Raw genomic sequence first — 21576 nt, 5'->3', positions numbered from 1 at the left:
CACAAATGTTACCCTAGCGCAGTGGTCGGCAAACTCATTAGTCCACAGAGCCAAATACCAACAGCACAACGATTGAAATTTCTTTTGAGAGCCCAATTTTTTAAACTGAAACTTCTTCTAACGCCACGTCTTCAAAATAGACTCGCCCAGGCCGTGGTATTTTGTGGAAGAGCCACACTCAAGGGGCCAAAGAGCCGCATGTGGCTTGCGAGCCGCGGTTTGCCGACCACTGCCCTAGCCAATGGCCTTCTGGAGGCAGCACAGGGCAGTGTTAAAAAGACCGACTCCAGAGCCAGGCTGCCGTCCCCTGCCATGAGGCCTGGACAAGCATTAACCTCTCCCTCCGTGTGTGCACCTGCCACGCAGGACAACAGGCGGGCCAGCCTTCGAGGCTGAGTGACCGAGCAGCCCCTGTGGTGCTGGGACGGGGCCTGACTCACGGAACAGGAGCTGCGTACAAATTCGTAGGAGAAAAAACTATACGTGCTTTCCCTGATAAGGTAGTCATAGTAAAAGCAAGGACTACCCATAATGCCAGTGCGGAAGAGAGGGGAGGGTGGCTCTTAGTGGCATTTGTAGATTTAGGATGTGGTCAATTAGATGCTGAAGTTCTGACACACCTTCTTGTATAAAATAAGCATTTCGAAAAGAGCAGGGTCTCCTAAACACCGCCTTCCACCTCGCTGTGCTTGGAAGACCGTAACGTGGCATCGGTCGCAGTGGCCAATGCGACCTGGAAAGTGGAGGCGGCGCCGCGGATACCAGGGTTCTCGCACCCTAACCAGCTCCTGAGAACCCTTTCGTGAGTGAGAAAACTCCCTCAGTCACTCCTGCTTTCATTCAAAAACCTGCGTTTTGCACCTGCTCTGTGCCTGGGCAGCGTGGACACCGCAGAAGAGGAGAGATCAAACCCTTCCCCGCACACAGCACCCAACGGGCATGCCCAACAGCAGCGGGCAGGCACGTGGGCGGTCCGCTGCGGGACAGGGTATGCAATGGGACGCGGTCCCGTGTCTGCCGAGTTCTGTGAGGAAGTGACGGCGCCCCTCCTTGGGAAGGGAAATACAGGAGGCCGAGGAGGAGGTAACGCTTGAGCAGAAAACGTGCGTGAAGGAGGGAAGCAGCGGCTACGACTGTTTTATGAATAAAAACGGAACTGCTCAGCCTGTCATCCTCACGTGCTTAGCTAATGATCAGCTGAAAACGGATCACTTGGTAGCAGCGCAGGAAGCACAACGTGACGGTTAAGTCACAGTTCACCTGTGTCCGTGTACTCGTGTGCTCCTCACCGCAAAGCGGTGGCTGCTTTCTAGCAGCGCTCGTCAAGGTACTTATTTTAGGTTAAGAAACAACTGCCCACAGTTCTCTTTCGGACTGAACGTACACATGTGTGGCAGCAGCAGGGGTCATGGGTTTATAAACATGGCATTTAAACTCACTTTATAGCCGAAACCGGTTTGGCTCAGTGGATAGAGCGTCAGCCTGCAGACTGAAAGGTCCCAGGTTCGATTCCGGTCAAGGGCATGTACCTTGGTTGCGGGCACATCCCCAGTAGGGGGTGTGCAGGAGGCAGCTGATCGATGTTTCTAACTCTCTATCTCTCTCCCTTCCTCTCTGTAAAAAATCAATAAAATATATTTAAAAAAAAAAAAAAAGAGATCAACTGAAGGACTTGTATGCATGCATATAAGAGTAACCAACGGATGCAAAAAAAGCATTGGGGGGTGAGGGCATGTATGGGAGTGGGGTGGGGGGGCAATGGTAAGATATGTACACATATAATACCTTAATAAAAATTTGAAAAAAAAAATAAAAAACATTTAAACTCACTTTATAAGCATGAACTTTTCTTTTCTGTTAAAGATATTAGAGAAAAATCACTACTTAACACGACTACAAAGGAGTGCATAAAGCTTAGCGTTAGACCCAAACACACAGGCCAAATTTCAAAACCCCAGCAAGTATAAAAATTGTGACCACCATCGAAAGGGAAACATTTTCCAAGTTTTTAACCGTTTTATCAGTTTCTAACCATCAGATTTCTGAGTCAGTTTTATTTTCCTAAGACAACATTTCCAATAAGGTTTGGAAAAACACATCCTATTGGAATGGAAAGAGAACTGTGAATCATTCTGTTTAATCCTCTAATTTTATAGGTCAGGAAACTGAATCCAAACACGATAAAAACCTAACCACAGTCACACACGGGGTTTCTACGGCCGGCAGGCAGGGAGCCGGCTCGCTCTCGGGGCACTCACCGCTCTGCCCGCTGCAACGGCGGGGAGATGGCACCCCGGCACCGATTCCCGGGGGTCTGAATTACCTCCCGGAACTACGCCCCTGGGAGAGTACCCCAACGACCGGCTCAGTGAGGACCAAGGCGCACCCCTCACACAGCGGCGACACCCAGTTGCGTGAGTCATAGGATAGAACCCCGGGGCAAGCACAGCCTGTGCTCCTGACATCTTCCCCTACGGCTTCCCGGACAATGGCGCCAACCTGGCCTCTGCAGCCCTGCGCTGACCACTGCCTGTTGTGGCTAAGCTGTAATGTTAACCAACCAATTTAAAACCATTACGGACACAGAAACATGTATTTAGAGATGCTGTGCCAACTGAGAAACCACACAGTTTTTCAGTCATGTGTACAGGACACCCTATATGGAATGCTCAATACTCAAAACCGCGCTGGTTTTTGGGGTTACCTTTCTTGATTGCTCATTTTGGCATACATGGCTTTCACCAATTCCGGACTTTTCAGAAAATGGTCTGTAATAATCAAGAACCTAAGGAAAAAGGAAGAAAAAGGAGAAAAAAGTTTGGTTACTAAAAACATGGTCAAACAGACATGGCCTTATCAACCTGAGAGGCGTATCTTACACATAAAAACACTCCTTTTCATTGAATTCCTGACTAGCTGTGATCTTAAAATGTGTTAAGAGGTTCGCATACTATTTTCTATTAGCAGCTAAAGGAAAATTAAAGCTCTCAAAATATTTCTCTCCGATTTTATTTCTGAAACATTTACTGAGACGATCCCGCTTTCCCCAGCTGAAGGAAGGGCCTGCGATCGCATTTGTCAAAGCTGAGAAAGCAAACCCTTCGCTGGAGTTTAAACGGCGGAATGGAATTTAGCTACAAGCTCGGGATGAACGGAAAACCCGTTAACTGTTTCAGTCCGCAGCTTAGCGTTCACACGAGCCAAGAGATAGACCATCCTCCTGTTTTCACGGGAACATATGCCAACCACACAGCGGTGAACACTGGCTTGGTTATCTCCTCTGGGAAGGCTCTCAGGTTACCAAGAAAACATCCTCACTGTCAGGCAGCGCCGCATCCAAACTTAGAGATCAATTGTGCGAAGCCCCAGGCACAGATTATGAGCATATTCTTCAAAGTGCCACTGTGACAGCTGGAAGATTGAACGGTTTATTAATGAGTTCTGTACCGTATTTACCAGAGGGCATCTGAAGACTTAAGAACTAAAGAACCCACTGTTTATCCCAAGTCCAGAGTAATCTAAGCGGCTATGAAACAGTCAATATATGTACAGTCATAGTTCATTTAATTACTTCTTAATGAATAAAAGTATGGCTTTCAGAATGATAACAGGAGGGAGCACATCAGCTACCACAACACGCCGTCACTTCACATAAAACGAAACCTAAACACCTACTCTGCTTCCTCCACCATCCACACACAGCAACGGGATGGAACGCTCTTGTAGCAACTCGAAGTGGTCGTGTAAGTGCCTATCAATTATGCAGAAGTTTTTCTGTGGCAGCTGCTTAGGTTATTTTTCTAAATATAATACATACATTCTCCTCTCCAGGGTGCTGCATAAATTCTCAATTTTCAGTCCAAATTCACTGCATTCACTTTCTTACCAAATACCGACTCAAGAGAAAGCACAGGTGAGAACTTTCACAACAAAGAGACCCAATCACGCTCCATACTTGCTAAGTTACACACTTTAATTTGTGATTAATTTTTTTTGCAGAACTACTTCTGTAAATCCAGAAATTCGGTGGTAATTCTGTAAGAGGGAGGCGGGGTCCCACTGACCTGCAACCCAAAATGTGCGAGGACATCTAGAGACTGTTAGGGACACTCAAGTCGCCCTCCAAGTCCACGCAGAGGAGGACAAACCACCTCGGCGGAGGGTCAGAAACACACCCACCCACGAGGCAGAGTCAGCGCGGAGGGGGCACAGAGAAATACAGCTTTATTTCCCAAAAAGGAAAAGCCAGAAACGGGATCCCGTCCGCACTCCTGGACTCTGCCCTCAGTGCCGCTGCAGGCGCTCCGGGGGCCTGTTTTCCCTCCCACCAACTACTCCCAGCCTCTGGGGCCAGAGTGGACCCCCCCTCCCCGGCAGTTGGAGGCAGAGCTCCGTTTAATAGGGAAATTCCTCATTTAAACGTAATTACAGAACAGCCAGTGTTCACAAAGCAAGTTGTTGATGGCAAAGCACTGACCACGATTTCACACGTTTCCACGCTGGCTAACAGCCGAAGTCATGAAGGCCCCTCCCCTCCTCTCTCTCTCGTTTGTAACGGGTTTTGAAGTATGTGAACAACTACACACAGATGAACCATGATCCGCATCGCGGTGTTGATGACACCAGGTAGAAGGTGGCAAAGGCCATCTGTCCATCAAGGCGCACAGGGAACGGACCGTGGACAGTGACCCTGTCATCGGGAAGCAGGTCACCCCAAAGTCAGCATTTGAGGGGAATTTTCTAACAATGAGAGCCACTTGTCGCCATTTCCATACACAAGTCTACAAGGTCAAAGCTTATTTGTAACCTAAACAAACTCTATTTCATCGACTGCAGAAAGCCTAGAAAATGTTTTCGCAGCTCACTGGTTGGATAAAGAATCTGATTTAAACACGCTCCTGAAGACGAACGCCCCCTCCTGTTTGCTTTGAGATCTGGGGACGCCACCCACAGTGGCTCCCGCAACCTGGGCGGAGCTGCCGCCGCCGCTACAGCGATCAGCCTCCTGCTCCCGCCGGTCAGGGCTCCAGGAAGCCCCCCGACACACAGCCATCATTCAGCCCGACGACCCCGGGGCCATGCGCCCACAGCACAGCAGTGAGCTGCCATCTCTGACAAAGTCTGACGCCGGCTGGATCCCGAGGGCGGCCGGCACGGCCAGTGAACTGCCGTTCTCACACCAAGCGTGTTTCTGCCCCTTCCCTTCCCGCCCCCCTAGAGAGCAGCGCGGACCCTTCAGTCGGAGAGAGAGCTGGGCCCGGCCTCAGCCCTAACCCCACTGGCAGCGCACACTGGACAGGACCCACCCTCTCAGCAGCCCATGTCCTGCTTCTCCAGCTTCCAGTAATAACATCAGAATGCAACTCCAACCAAGGGAGAGAAATGAAATGATATTTCACCTCGAAAGCAGTACAGACAGTGAAAATGATTCACTCGTTCATCAAACATTGACTGAGTCCTTGTAGATGTCTGCCATTTCCCCCTAATATCCCTTGCACCATCTTCAAATAACAGAAACTCTTCCTTTCAAGAAAGACCCCACACCTGCCAGCTGGCTCAGGCACGCAGCTCCGAAAGCGCCCCCAGAGTGAACACGGGGCCCTGGCAGAGCTGCGTGTAGACACCTTGAGAAGCACCTAGACGCCGGTGCAGCTCGACAGCGGTACGTGCACAGGGGACACTTCCGCGCTCGCGCACTGCAGGCTCTGGCCCTCCCCGCGGCACCTGAGCTTCGCCGGCCCGGGGCTCCAGGGAAGGCCGGCACGAACCTCTGGGAGTCTCTCAGCGTCGGCAGGAGAAGCAGACAAGCCTGAGGCCACTAGAGGCCAAGGACACCACCGTCACCCAACACATTCCACACACGACACAGCAGGTGCTTCTCCCATAGAGCCTGCGCTAACTATCCGAGATCATGGGCCAAGTCTCCGCCACTCAGCCTGTCGTGGTGGCATGAAAGCAGCCAGAGACAACAAATACATAAACTAGTGAGTACGGCTGTGTGCTGACAGAAATATTTATAAGCAGGCCCTGCCACTCCACACGGAGGAGGAGCACGCCACGCAGAGGAGCAGCACGCCACGCAGGGGAGGAGCACGCCACGCAGAGGAGGAGCACGCCACGCAGAGGAGGAGCACGCCACGCAGGGGAGGAGCACGCCACGCAGGGGAGGAGCACGCCACGCAGGGGAGGAGCACGCCACGCAGAGGAGGAGCACGCCACGCAGAGGAGGAGCACGCCACGCAGAGGAGGAGCACGCCACGCAGAGGAGGAGTACACCACGCAGGGGAGGAGCACGCCACGCAGAGGAGGAGTACACCACGCAGGGGAGGAGCACGCCACGCAGAGGAGGAGTACACCACGCAGAGGAGGAGCACGCCACGCAGAGGAGGAGCACGCCACGCAGAGGAGCAGCACAGAAGGGAGGGCAGGTGTCAAGATTGAGGAGAGAACAGACGGGGGCAAGTCACAGAAAGCAGCGAGGGCGGTGGGAAGTAAGGGGCAGGGCGATGAACACGGTCCGAAGTAAAACGAGCTCAGCCAGGAGCCAGGACGCGGCCATTACTTCCCACTGGCTCCCTGGTGCTGGGGAGCCCGCCGAGGGCCTCCTGGAGCACGCCAGCGGCAAGCTCCGCAGCACACTCGCAGCCGTGCGGTGACTGGGAGGCAGAAAGGTGAGCGAGCAGTTCCGTTGTCTGTCTCCAGGCGACGCTGCCTCGCGCTGTGGTGGCAGAGGGTGTGAGGCGTGACCTGGGAGCGCGGCTGGCGGGCAGGGCGATGCGGGCAGCGGTGACAGGAGAGAAGCGAGACCCACGCGCAGGTGCGGGCGAGCGGGGCCGGGCCTCAGCATGGGTGGAAGGTGAGCTGGGTCACGGAGCCGGTGGCGACGGGGAGCAACGGCAGGCTCCGAGGGAGGGAGCCGAGGTCTTCCCGGGGGTGAGACATCGGCTACCAGCACGCCGGGGGAAGGTGCGCACACAGGTCTGGAGCTCTGGCCAGAGGTCAAGGCCAGACACGTACACAGGAAATCACCAGCTCAGGAAGCAATCTTAGGCTGTGAAACCAGGGAAGGTCGCCCAGGATTGAGCAGAGACAGAGAAGGCGCTGAAGACGGGCCACGGCCAGGCCACCTTCGGGCAGGTAAGGACAGGCGCTAGCCACGCAGGTGGCAACCGTGCCGGGAGTGAAAGCAGCGCAGGAGGAAGAGAGACACAGCGAGCCAGCACCGACGGGCCCGGCAGCCCTGCACCCACTGTGCCTACACACCCGGCAGCTCCAGGCCGTTCCTGTTCACAGGCCGGAAGTTCTCGGACATGTGCCATCGGAGCTGGGCTGCCGGCCTTCACACTCGGAAGCCTCAGGACTAGGCTCATGCCTCACAGGCCGGATGGTACTCTGTTGAGGTTGCAAGAACAAACAACGCTAAACCTTGCCGTGGGTGCTCACAGCCTCGCAGACAAGGGTACGTGCTATGAAATGTGCGTGCGCAGGAGAACAGAAGAGGGGCAGCAGTCAAACCACGGGGAAGACAGTTACATGTATCTCCCTAGTAGCTTTATAGCTAGGGAAGGAGGGAAATTTATATCCAAAAGGCAAGAAACATCCCTAAAGCAAAGGAGATAGCAATCTGGGAGTGAGACTTTGTCATGCAAAATAAATCAACCAGATAACCCAAATGTGACCCAAAAGTAACCCTCCACTCACAGTTATAAATTCGTTTTTGTGGTGACACCGCAGGTTCGGCAGAGAGAGAGTTTATTCTGAAAGAGGCCCGAACTGAAAGGGCTCATCACTCACCTTTCCACTCGGGCCTCCTCCCGAAACTGCTCATCCGACAGCGCCGGACACGGCAACAAGTGTGAGCCCCACGCGAACCTGCTCGCGCCTCGGGGCTCCCATCTGTCCACGGTGGCAAATCCACTCCCAGGATGGCAGTGACCGGAAAACAAGACCCCGACACACTGCGCCCTCAGCACCGGGCGGCACACGGCCGCCCCACGCTCTCCCGCTCCGCAATTCCACACGGGCCCCACCCACGGTAACGCTCATTTAGTGGGCTGGCAGGTTCAGACAGATTCAAATGCCAACTTGAAGCCTTAGACTGATTCATCCAGGGCTACCTAAGAGCATAAACACACCTTTCACACCAACGAACGAGAAAGCAGCACTGCGAGAAGGACACTGTCCCAGTTCAACCGGTAGTGCCAAAGCCGCCTTCGCCTACGCCTTCCTGCGGGAACCAAACCAAAGACCCAGGGTTCCCGAAAGCTTGCATGTGTCCCTCTGCAAGAAAGGACGCTGAACCAGGAGTTCTAACACCATGGCCTTTTGCGCTCACTGTAAGATACTGTTCTTAGTATTTTAACATTAGGTATAATTCCAATACAACAGTAGCGTTCATAGTAAAAGAGGCCCAAACGGGGCAAGTTCATGCCTATGGAATGCTCCCGCATGTTGTGAGGCGGGAGGACAAATAGTTTTTCTCGTAATATTCCGGGGTGGGCTCCCATTTAGCAGTGAAGAGTAACCCTTCCGTTGGCATCTCTGGGTATTTTGGGGTCCCCCTTTGTTTACCAAACACAGCGCTCTGCTCACGTACGTCAGGCAGACTGTAGCGAAGACAGTTAACTACTTCCCATCCTTTTTCCTGTCTCACCCCTCTAGGGACCTTTCAGAACTTTAACTTAACTGTCCTGAAGTAGATCTTATATTTTGCCATTTACGATCTTTTGCCCTTTAGTCCAGCTGCTAAAAAATTACAGACGGTTAAAATACAGACCCGCCCCGGCCGGTGGGCTCAGCTGGTTGAGTGTCACCCCAGGCACCAAGAGGTCGCTGGTCCGATTCCGGTCATGGCGGGGCTGCAGGCGCCATCCTCCATGGGGACACGTAGGAGGGCAGCTGATCCATGTTTCTCCCTCCCTCTCTCTCTCTCCCTCTCTCCCTCCCTCCCTCTCTCTCTCTCTCTCCCTCCCTCCCTTCCTCTCTCTCTAAAATCAATAAAAACATATTTAAAAATATTTACATAAAATATAGATCCAAGATACTTAACAAATGGAACAGAATTAGACTATAGAAAACGTCTCTTAATAATATGACTAATGATTCACCTGTCATCTATAAACACTTGCATTACTGAGGGAGGTTTTCTAAGTCAAGCACAATAACAATTATTTTTGTACCAACTTCTGTTTGTGTGCAAATGGTAATTCAAATAAAATAAATGCCCACACGTAAATTATTTTGAAATTATGTACCCCTTCAACAGAACAACAACGTTCACACTAAAAGAGGCCCAAACTGGGAAAGTTCGTGCCTGTGAAATGCAGGTGGATCACTGGCAGCTCGAGGCTCCCGACCCAGGACAAACTGACCCACTCCGCGGGAAGCAGACATAAAGCAGATGTTACAGAAAACAGGAGGGCACTGATAAAGAAAACAACAAGATGTCTGATGAGTTTATACCAGCCGTGGGCAAACTACGGCCCGCGGGCCGGATCCGGCCCGTTCGGCTGTTCTATCCGGCCCGCGGAGCCAAAAGAGCGGAGGGTTCTCTTGCTCTCCCCTCCGCTCCTTTACTTTGAATTTATATTAGTTCACACAAACACTCCATCCATGCTTTTGTTCCGGCCCTCCGGTCCAGTTTAAGAACCCATGGTGGCCCTCGAGTCAAAACGTTTGCCCACCCCTGGTTTATAATGATGAAGAGTCAACTCCTCAGAAGACACGGCAATTACAAACTTACATGGACCCACCAGCACAGACGGAAGTAAGGGGAGCAAACCCTGACAGAACTGAACGGAGAAACGGCAATCCACTGTCAATAATGAAGAACTAGACGGGAGGCCGCCAGGGCACAGCAGACTTGAACAACACTGTAAATCACCAGACCTAACCGAGAGCCACAGAGCACTCCGTCAAAAACAGAACGCACGTTCTTCTCAGAACATGGAGCATTCTCTGTGACAGACCAGGTGTAGGCCATAAAACAAGCCCAATAGATTTAAACAGAATGAAGTGACATCAAGTGTGCTCCCCAACCACAAGCATGATGTGACAGTGAGTCTCTCATCTGAACGGTGCCCACAGGACCCTTACCAACCTCTAACCTTTAAGGGAGCACCGACTGCAGCCCCAATGGTCTGACCCACACGCTCCGCAGTACCTGCGCATTTGCACGCGGCGCTGTTCCACAGACTGAGTGCCCTCGCCCTCCCACGCCTTAAACACTTCTCACCCTCCACGGACCCGCTCAAGCCTCACTTCACCTCCCACAAGCCTCCAGGGGCTGCTGAGAAACTTGTCTTCTTTGGTCAACATGTGCCATTTTAACTTACTATCCAGTTGTTATAATTCAAATTTTTACTTAAAATCTCTATTAGGAAAGTGATCTGTCAGAATGTTCTTAAGCAATCTAATTCCTAAAATGATACTCACGGCCATTCTGACTCAGGCTGCTTTTGGTGGGTTTCTATGACATCGATTGCAATATTGAGGTTTTCTTCCAGTTCTTTCATTCTTTCAGAATTAAGGGATGTGAACAAAATCATTGAACAGTAGGCAACAATTTTTTTGTCTGGGTGATTTAAACAAGACCTTCCAAATAAAGAAATGAAAGTGTTAGCCCAATCTAACAACATGATAAAATATGATTGTAGCAAATAAATAATAATAATCCCAATAACAAATTCAGTACATAGTAAATTTTTAAGAATTTAACAAAGAACTACAACACTTTGAAACAAGAACATTATTTATTGTAAAAAAGGCCAATATAAAATTAGTCACAACGTAAGTATCCATTAATAGGCATAAAGGACACACTGTTTAAGAGGAAGGTGGTCTACTGGCAAGAAATAAAATGCGGAGTCAAGAGCCTCACTGTAAGTCCTGCTTCATCCGCCCGTGATCTTGGGAAGGTCTCAATTTCACTCTCATCAATTACGTTATGGGTCATGCATGTGGCAGGATTTTATTTTTTCATTTAAACTTCGTAAGACTCTTCTGGAGAAGTTATTAGCGTTATACTTCTGTAACTTGAATCCCACAATTCTTTCCTTCCACCTTAGCTCAATTATTATTAATCATACAGATAACAGGTATATATATGCCTTCAGCTCTACTTATCTTTGAGTGGCAGTTATACTCAGGGCACGAGAGGGAACAGGAGAATTATCTGATGCAAACACCGTAACGTTACAAGTGATCCAGAAAAACGTATGCAACCAGGGCAGAACTGAGGCAGCGAGGGGTGATGTTGATCAGCACAAGCTCCAGTTCCCCCATCTGCCCAAACATGGACAGCGACGTGCCCAGGGCCGGGCACCGAACCGGGAGCGTGTGCAGAAATGCCCAGCTCGGACATATGAACAGCAGCTGTTCGCTTCCATGCTGCGACACCAAAGTCACCCCATTCAGCGGCAACACAGCCAGGACGAGGAGCCAGGCCTCGCCTCCCGCACAGCGCTCCTCCTCGTCCCTTCCTGCCCCTCACCGGTTCCCCCTGCACTCAAGGTCCCAGTTCTTAGGAACTGACAGAGCTGCTCACAAAAGGAGACGGTCACCAAGAAAAGGACCCCGAACCACGCTGGGGGGGCGGGGCGGCATCCACACTGACGTTCCCCACATCGGCCAGCACTGGGCCGCGCACACAGGAAGTGCTCAATACACGAGTGATCAACCCACTGCCCACAACTCAGTGTTTTATGGCTTTTTCTTATAAATTACAGTGTCCGCTAAGGACAGTATTTCTCATTTTAACCCAAACTTTTAATTTCTTAAAGTGAAACTGACATACAACAGACACAAATCAAAATCAGTACATTTTAGACATGAATACACCTAGCCCACTACCGCCCAGGTGGGGGTGCCGCACATCTCCGAACCCCAGAAGTCTGGCTCGTGCCCTCCCAGCTGGTACTGACCCAAACCACTATTCTCCTTTCTATGAGCAAAGGTTCGTTTTTCCTGTTTCTGAGCTTCATGTAAATGGAATGACATAACCACAATTTTCTCAGAAATTAGAAAAGCTCAGCAATATACTCACAAGAAGAGTTCCGGGAAAGCGTGCATCCACACGATGGCCTGGGAATCTTCATTCCGGGAGGCAATATTGCCTAAGAACTGCAGGCCACAACGAAAAGCTGAGGATTTATGAGTAAAAAAGATGTATGAGTTTTAAAAATATTAACACAATGAATAAATTCATCTTAATAAGAAATATTCCCAACGGTTTTAAAAATAGGACGTTTCTGTTAGCTTCTTTTAACTATAAAGTCTCTGGCCACGGGAAACTTCGCACATGACATTAATATTAAATGCCTTACCAAAACAGTTACTCCACAAAGTTAACTAACTTCTGGAAAAGATTACAAATATAAACACATATACCCGTAATTAAATTAACTATGGAATATGTGCTCCAGTTTTTAAAAAGTTACTCTTAGACTAGAGTTTTTATAAAGCATGGTAAAAAAAAAAAAAAGATATAAAAAAAGATATACTAGACAAATACCACCCTAAAGAACATCATAGACCACATAAAATCAGACGTAATAAACCTTAAGGCTAATGCTCAAGGCAAAAAGCATTACTGAAGATTTCTGTGAAGTCATTTCAGAATGAGTTAATTCACCAGGAAGATATAACCATTTTAAATCGGAATGACCTAATAACATGGCCTCAAATATATAAGTAAAAGAAAAACTGACAAAGTACAAAGAGAAAAATCCACAATTAAATTGGGCAGTTATAACAAAAACAAAAACATCAGTAGTTTAAAAGAATTGAATATGATTATTGACAACCTTGCTGATGAGTTGAGAGTATTTTATCAAATAAAAGTGCAAAGTGCTGCACACAATCTAGAACGCCGACGACAGCGCTGGTGAGGACGGGAGCAGTAGGAACTCCTTCAGTGCTGGGGACAACGCACACGGCGCAGCCACTGGGGAGGACAGTTTGGTGATTTCTTACAAAACTAAACATCCTCTTAGCACGTGACCCAGCAATCACGCTCCTCGGCATTTACTTAAAGGAACGGAAAGCTTAGGTCCACCCAAACCCTGCACACAAATGTTTATAGCAGCTTTCTTCGTAACTGCCCAAACTGGGAAGCAGCCAAGGTGTCCTTCGGTAGGTGACCTGATGAACGATGTTCCATCCAGACAATGGAACAGTATTCAGAGCTAGAAAGGAATGAGCTATCGGGCCGTGAAAAGACAGAGGAAACTTCACTGCACGTGACTCCGTGACGAAGCCCATCTGAAGAGGCTGCATCGTGTATGTTTCCAACTACACCACGTTCCGGAAAAGGCAAAATGATGGAGACAGTGAAAAGAGCAGTTGCCAGGGACTAGGGGAGGGAGGGAGGAGTAGGTGGAACATAGAGGATTTCAGGGCAGGGACACTGTATTTTATCACACTACTAAAGGCCCGGTGCACGAAATTCGTGCACGGGGGGTGGGAGGGGATTCCCTCAGCCCAACCTGTACCCTCTCCAATCCGGGACCCCTTGGGGGATGTCTGACTGCCGGTTTAGGCCCAATCCCGGGGATCAGGCCTAAACCAGCAGTCGGACATCCCTCTCACAATCCTGGACCGCTGGCTCCTAATCGCTCACCTGCCTGCCTGCCTGGTCGCCCCTAACTGCCCCCCCCTTACTGGCCTGATCGCCCTTCACTGCCTCTGCGTACCGGCCTGATCGCCCCTAACTGCCCCCCCTGCCAACTTGGTTGCCCCTAACTGCCCCCCTGCCGGCCTGGTCGCCCCCAACTGCCCCCCACCACCAACCTAGTCACCCCTCACTGCCCTCCCTGCCAGCCTGGTCACCCCCAACTGCAACCCCCCAGCCGGCCTGGTCGCCCCTAACTGCCCCCCCCCCGCGCCAGCCTGGTTGCCTCTTACTGCACCCCCCCTGCTTGCCTGGTTACCCCCAACTGCCGCCCCGCTCTGCCAGCCTGGTTGCCCCTAACTGCACCCCCTGCCCCCACCGGCCTGGTCGCCCCCAACTATCCCCCCTGCTGGCCTGGTCACCTCCAACTGCCCCCCCACCGGCCTGGTCACCCTTCATGGACCACCTGCCAGCCTGGTCACCCCAGGCAGCCTGCTGTTCAGTTGTTTGGTCGCCCCACACAGCCTGCTTGTTCAGTCGTTTGGTCGTCCCTCACTAACCCCCCTGCCGGCCTGGTCGTGGGCAGCCATCTTGTGAGGGTGTGATGGTCAATTTGCATATTACCTCTTTATTATATAGGATGGTGGTGAGTGCATGTCATGATACATTTGTCCCCACCCACAGAATGTACCACACCCAGAGCGAACCGAAAGTAAAGCACGGACTCCAAACTCCGGGTGACATGGTATGTCGATGGAGGCTCATCAGTTGTAACAAATGAACTACTTCGGTGCCAGACGTTGGGGGGAAGGCTGTGCAAGTGTGGGGGCGAGAAACACATGAGAAATCTCTGTACCTTCTCGGTTTTGCTGTGAGCCTAAAACTGCTCTGAAAAATAAACCTTATTTAAAAAAAGAAAGAATAACAGTAAATAAAACTCTTCAGTGACGCACAAAAAAAGACGACCGAAGTTCAATCCCCAACTTTTAGTGTGACCCTGCACAAGTGACTTAACTTTAGTCAGATGCAATGTCCGCACAGCGAATGGTGCTAACAGTATCTATTCTGCAGAGCTGCTGTAAGGACGAGCGGTGAGATCACCAAGTGTTGAGCGCGTAGTAGGGAGCACCCTAAATGCTCACCTGGCCACCCTCTCCCCCAGCACATAATATGCACGTGATAAACGGCTGAACAAGTCAGCTTACAAAATTAAAGTTAAGACGTGTTTGGGTCTGTAGTCGGACTCTCAATGGAACCTTGAGGACTTAGTGTGTAAATCCTTAAGAACCTCACTACTGGGACAGGAATGTTTCTATTCGTTAGCGAGCACAAGAAACCAAGACCCCCACAAGTTGTCAGTAACTTGACCGAGTCACACAATTACTTACAAAGAATCACAATTCCGGATGAATCCCTGTCACTGCAGCCACCCAACATGGTCTGAGTGTCACCTCAAGCTCATCACAAGCTCCGGACCACTTGGTCGTTACACGTGAATTTAATTAATAAAAAGGGAATTTAAAACCCGCAGCATCTGCAGTCTTCCCAGGGGTATGTGCATGCTGTAAGACAGTATTCCACCAGACAACAGAGGAAACGACCACCTCAACAAACTCAAAGAATTAATATGTGAATAATGCTCCCTGTCTACTAAAAATAAATCCCCCAATGATTAAAACACCCCATAGTTTAAAACCAGGAGATATAGTTCTAAATAACCCATAGGGACCAAAGAAGAAATCATAATGAAAATAAAGTATTTCACACCGAATGTTAACAAACATGCTCCACACTAAAACTTCTGAGATGCGCCTGGAATGGGACAGGGGGAAATCTGGAGCTCCGCAATGCATAGGGCGGGGACTCCCACGCCCGTGTTCTGAGGCCAGCAGAACTGCGGGAAGGTAAGCAATGAAAATAAGTAAGCATTCTTTTCCAGAAACTAGAAGATAGCGAAATAGCACCCCAAAATGAAGAAAATTAAAGATGAAGAGCAAGAAATTACTAAAATTGAAAACAATAAAAAAGAAGAGAATATCAACAAACCCAAAACTGGTTTCATCAAGAAGCTCAATACTGATCAACCTTCGGGAAGACTGATCGAGAGAGAAAGGGCACAAACAAAGAAAACTTCAGAATGAGAAGGCGGGCACTGCCATAGATCTTGCAACATAAAAAAAAAAAAAAAGGAAAACCATAAGCTGTTACAAATAATATCTGAATATCTTAAATAACATTATGCCAAAGTATTTGAAAAGGTAAATAAAATAACCAAAACCCGAGAATATAACTAACAAAAACTGACTCTGTAAAAAATTCCGTAAAATATTCAGGAAAAACCTGAAGAGTCCTCTAACCATTAAGGAAATTGAATCAGTAGTCAAATATTTTCCCAAAAAGAAAACCCCAGACCAGACTGTGGCCAGTTCACATTCAAGGAAAGAGTAATTCCAGTTCACACAGCCCTTCAGAGAGCTCTTACAGAACGAAGGCGGAGACTCCCACGCCAGTGTTCGGGGCCAGCGTAACTGCGACCCCAGCAGAACACGAACAGCATCAAAATGGGAACTAACGCGCCCACCCGCCCCCCCCCCCCCCCCCCGTACGAAACAATCCCCTAACCCTGGGGTGGGCAAACTTTTTGACTTGAGGGCCACAGTGGGTTCTTAAACTGGACCGGAGGGCCGGAACAAAAGCATGGATGGAGTGTTTGTGTGAACTAATATAAATTCAAAGTAAAGGAGCGGAGGGGAGAGCAAGAGAACCGGATAGAACAGCCGGATCCGGCCCGCGGGCCGTAGTTTGCCCAAGGCTGCGCTAACCCAAGGGCTCCACGAACATGTCACGTGACAGAGTTAAGCGTACACCTGCCCTGAAAGCTGCTTTAACTTTAGAAATCCAAATTTACAGCTGACCACGGTGACCGGTAAAGGGCAAAACCCTCTGAGCCTCTCCAACACTGCAGAAAACAGCCTGGATGAAATGTCACACCCACTCTGAATTTAAAACAAAACAAAAAGCTCCTAGTCACCAAAGAACAGAAGGGGCCTTCTTCAACCTAAAAATAAGTGCCAACAAAAACCCATAGCACACATTACAATTATCCGCCGGCGCAGACAAAGGGTGTTCCTTTTGGAGGGAACGGGTCGACGGCCCTGCTGCTCCCGTTCCTTGTCAACACGGCACTGAAAACCTGTGAGCAGGACCAAGACACGCAGGCCCAAGGAGTGGAAACGGAGAGATGGAACTGTCATTTCACCCCAGAGATGAATGTCACTTCTAATCTATAGAGGAAATATTAAAGTAGAGCTAACTAAGAATTATACCATGTTCACAGATTACAGGACTGGAGATTAAATGCAATTATGCAATTCCAGGCTGAATCACAACAGGGTGTGTGTGTGTGTGTGTGTGTGTGTGTGTGTGTGTGTGTAATTCCACACACCGGAAGATGTGTATGTTTGTGTGTCTATGAAATCTGACAATACGATTTTAAACCTGTGTGATGACACAAGGGCCAAGCACAGCTGAGGTGCTGTTCAAAGCCGTGAAAGCATTAGTTTTCACAGAACAGTAAGCCCGTGGGTGAGACAGTGTGGCCCTGGGCAGGAGGAGACAAAGCGATGGGACAGAACAGGATAAGGAAGACGCAAACCTACGCTGACGTGTGATTAACAACAGGGACGTGACAGCAGGTAACCGAGTAAGAGACAGTCTTTTCAAAAGTGATGCTGGGACAACTGGGCATCAGTACGAAAAAATGGGATTTGGTGTTCACACAACACGGAACATTCCATTCCGTGTACTAACCTACATGCAAAACAGTCCAAATAGAAAGATTTCAAAAACAATAACTCTGTTAAGAAAGATTTTAAAACCAAACATAAAATAATATCCAGAAAGGAAAATATTAATAAACTATATTATATGAATAGACTACATTAAACTTAAGAACATTTTTTTCCTCAAGACACCACAAAAAACAACGAAGAAAACTAACCCTACAACAGGGAGAGACACGGAACACAGAACGGAAGCAGCTTCACGTACAGAGCACATTAAAAGAGCTCTTAGAAATCATTCAAAAAGACAAAAATCCAGTAGAAAAATAGGCCCAAAAAACCAAGAACTCAAAAAAAATAAAGTTTGCCCTGACCGGTTTGGCTCAGTGGATAGAGCGTCGGCCTATGGACTGAAGGGTCCCGGGTTCGATTCCGGTCAAGGGCATGTACCTTGGTTGCGGGCACATCCCCAGTGGTGGGTGTGCAGGAGGCAGCTGATCGATGTTTCTCTCTCATCGATGTTTCTAGCTCTCTATCCCTCTCTCTTCCTCTCTGTAGAAAATCAATATATAAAAAAACAACAAAAAAAACACCACAATAAAGTAGGATAGCCAAAAGGCAAATACACACACAACACTCGAACAGTGCTCACCCCAGGGGGAAAGCATGATGTTCTACCGCATCCCCACCGGACGGGAAACACGTCAGGAAACCCCGCAGTGTCTGTCGTGAGGATGTGATGCGACAGGAGCGCAGGGCGCTTTACGGGCTCTGCACCCCAGCTTCCAGCAGCCCGCTCCCCAGACGGCGCGCACCGTATTTTTGAGCGGATACCGGTTACCAGTGGCTCTCGGCTCCAAACCACCCCTCCAGTGCCTGCTCTGCAAAGGAAAGCTGGGCCCTTCAAGTCTCCCCTGGCCAGGGGCACAGCCATGGCGGCAGAGGCGCGCGGGGGGGGGGGGGGGGGGGAGGCAGAATTTCCTCCCGGGGCTCCAGGTACTGCAGCGGCCGCCTGAGTGCTTCCCTGGTGATAAGCTCCTGACCGCTGACAACCAGCCCTGTCCGGCCAGGACCGTCCAGGAGCACTTCAAAGCACGGCCGAGTCGGGTCCCTCCCTGCCCCCCTGACACCTTACAGTAAGGGAGGTGTTCAGATTCCCCCCCTTTACCAAGAGGAGACCGAAGTTCAAGTGGTCGCAGACTCACTCAGGACGTGACGTTGTAAGTGGTGCCCATACAGTTGGCAAAGCTGTGGTGCCCTTCCTGGGACGGAGCTAAGGCTGATGATGGAAGGCCAAAGGCCACCAGAGAACCGGAGTCAAAGATTTTGCTCCATTAAAGGAATCCCCCAGGCACCGACCAGGAGCCAGTTTCCGGGCGGTGAACTTCAAAGCCCGTAAGCTTTCCCGATCGCTGCTTTGCCGGAAGAGAGAAGCTGGCCTGCCAGTCCAGCCCCAGAGCTGCCGTCCTCTGACCTTGGATGTTCCCAGGTCCGAGCCGGGGCCTTCCCTTCAAACCCTGTTGCCTAAGCCCTGGCTGAGCACCTGGCTGCTGGCTCCGGCCCTCCACGGCAGAGCCGCTGACAGGACGAAAGGCGAGGTGGGTTACATGCCACACTGCTCACTGACTCACACTCAGCCAACGGCTGGGGCTCCAAGAGAACTGCGAAACCGCGGCCAAACATCAAAACCCTGAAACGTAGAAAGTGCACCATGCAGACAAGGAGCCAAAGGCCGCGAAGCTGAGTGGAGGTGCTGTTACCGTCTGAAACGGGGCGCGGGGCGCCGACTGCCGTCCGCATCCCCGCCACCCACCCCGCACTGAGAAATGGCCGCAAAAACACGTGTTTGCTTAACGTGGTCTGCATGACGATGACTCTTTTTCTTTCGACCTTTGGGAATTTTTAAAAATGACTCTATAATACAATTACAAAATGCTTATAATAAAAAACTCTTCATTTTTCACCTTAAGGTAAGTCATAACTTAAAGGACGTATTCCGACTGAGTATGTAGAATGTTAACGCCCGAGCTCTGTGAACGTGAACACGTTCCACAGGGCGACCACGCGGTCGGTCCGAAGCCGGCTGCCCCAACAAGTCACCGGGCGACGGGAACTCGGCGCTGGGAATCCGAACTCCGTTCCGGGAAGGCGCGGTTAGAGAGGTCCCAGAACAGGAACAGAAAACTCCGGACACGGACAAATGACAGTTTACTTTTACCAAACAGCTTATCAAGTGATCTTTATGTAAATACTGCCAATGTTACCAAGTCCCTCAAAAATCCCAACATTATTTTTACAGATTAGAAAAGAATCAAAGCCAAAAATAACACCAATAACTCAATTAAAATAACTCATGCTTGTGTTTACACAAAATTTGATGAGCATAATATATTCGTCACACCACTGTAATTATTCTCTGAAAATAATACTCTAAATATTATTTTGACAATGTAATTATAGTTCTTACCTCAAAAGTGGTTACAAAACTGGCACAGATATCCTGCTAAAATTCTACCAAGCATAAGGTTCTCACAGAGAAATAGTCAAAAAATAGTATAAGAACTTTATTAGGAGCCAGAACACCTTTTAAAAGACTTGCATTACGTTTGAACTAACATACTATGAATACTTTTAAACTTTCATTATTGAATACAAACTTCATTCTTGAATGAAATTACTCGACATAAAATTCAGTACTACTGGTAGCTGCCTTGCTCAGGAAGGTAGCGAGAAAACAGCTTGCTTTCCTCCTTGCCTCTAGCAGCCTTGCAACTCGGCCTACAAGCGGAAGTTGTCTACTTGAAATGGACACAACTACAATATTAAGACCTAAAACAACACAGTTCCATACTCACAGACTGGAAGACACTATCATTAACATGGCAATTCTCCCCAAAAGGACCTACAACTTCCACACAATTTCTAGTATCCATAATATATAAGTAACTCCTATAATTTGACAAGAAAAAGGCAAACAACCCAATTAAAAACTGGGCCAAGGACTTGAAGAGACATTTCCTCGAAGAAGATTGACAACCAACAAGCACGTAAGCTATTCAACATCATTAGTCATTAGAGAAATGCAAATCAAAACTACAATGAGAGACCATTTCATACCCACCAGGATGATTATAATCTAAATAAAAGAAAAGAAATGTTGGCCAGGATGTGGAGAAACTGGAACCTTGAACATCATTGGAGAAAATGTAAAATGGCTCAGCTGCTGTAGAAAAGTCTGGCAGTTCCTTAAAAATCCTATGTAATAAAAGCCTAATATGCAAATCGACCGAACAGCGGAACGACCAGTTGCTATGACACGCATTGACCCCCAGGGGGCAGGCACTCAACACAGGAGCTACCCCCAGCCCGCAGGCCCCGAGCAGCGGCAGGGGGTGGGGCTGGCAAGCGGGCAGCTCCAGGCAGACCAAGGTGGGTGCCAGTGGGGACCCCCCAATCGTCCTACTGGTCGCCCCTGATCGCTGGCCAGGCCTAACGATCCTACCTGTCATGAATTTCGTGCACCGAGCCTCTAGTTTAAACATAAAATTAACCCAGCAATTCCACTCCTAGGTATATACCCAAAGGAATTGGAGGCAGGTACTCAGACAAGTACATGTACATGCATGTATTTATAGGTGGCACAATAGTGAGATGGTGGAAACAACCCAAACAAATATGAATGAATGAATGAATGAATGAATGGCTAAAGAAAATGTGATCTGAGCATTCAATGGAATTATTGAATAGAATTATTCAGGCATAGAAAGATAAAGTTCTGATACATGCTACATATGAATGAACCTCAAAAAAAATTATGCTAAGAAAAAAAGCCAGACACCAAAGATCCCATAATTGTATGATTCCATTTATGGGAAATATCCAGAACAGGTAAATGCACAGACAAAATGCAGAATGGCGGCTGCCAGGGGCTCAGGGAGGAGGAAATGGAATCCAGCTGCCCAGAAGGCCCAGGGTTGCCTTTGGGGGTCATAACAATATTTGCGAGGCAGAGTGAGCACGTGCACAGCCCTGCGAATGCACTGAATGCCGCTCGGTTCAGAGTGGTTATTTTTTCTCTTACGTCATGTCAATAAAGAAGTACTTAAGCTGATACAACTGCAGCTACCTAACTTGTGGACAGCTCTCACACACCTCACAGAAAACAAGTCTGTAAGGACCCAGTCT

General features: G+C 49.2%; 1 protein-coding gene across 3 annotated transcripts in view; it reads right to left on the bottom strand.

Moving 5' to 3' along the window:
- Positions 1-21576, bottom strand: part of ATXN10 (ataxin 10) — a 132927-nt gene that overhangs the window by 83888 nt on the left and 27463 nt on the right. For all 3 annotated transcript variants that reach the window (XM_080659444.1, XM_080659445.1, XM_080659446.1), the window contains exons 4-6: positions 12044-12140; positions 10435-10593; positions 2705-2785 (exon numbers count right to left, since the gene is read on the bottom strand). In XM_080659444.1, coding sequence (XP_080515570.1) covers positions 2705-2785; positions 10435-10593; positions 12044-12140 — 337 coding nt within the window. The remainder of the gene's footprint in view (positions 1-2704; positions 2786-10434; positions 10594-12043; positions 12141-21576) is intronic.

Source organism: Plecotus auritus (genome assembly GCF_963455305.1).
Source record: "Plecotus auritus genome assembly, chromosome: 3".
NCBI classification, from domain to species: domain Eukaryota; kingdom Metazoa; phylum Chordata; class Mammalia; order Chiroptera; family Vespertilionidae; genus Plecotus; species Plecotus auritus.
This window is presented reverse-complemented; position numbering and strand designations above follow the sequence as displayed.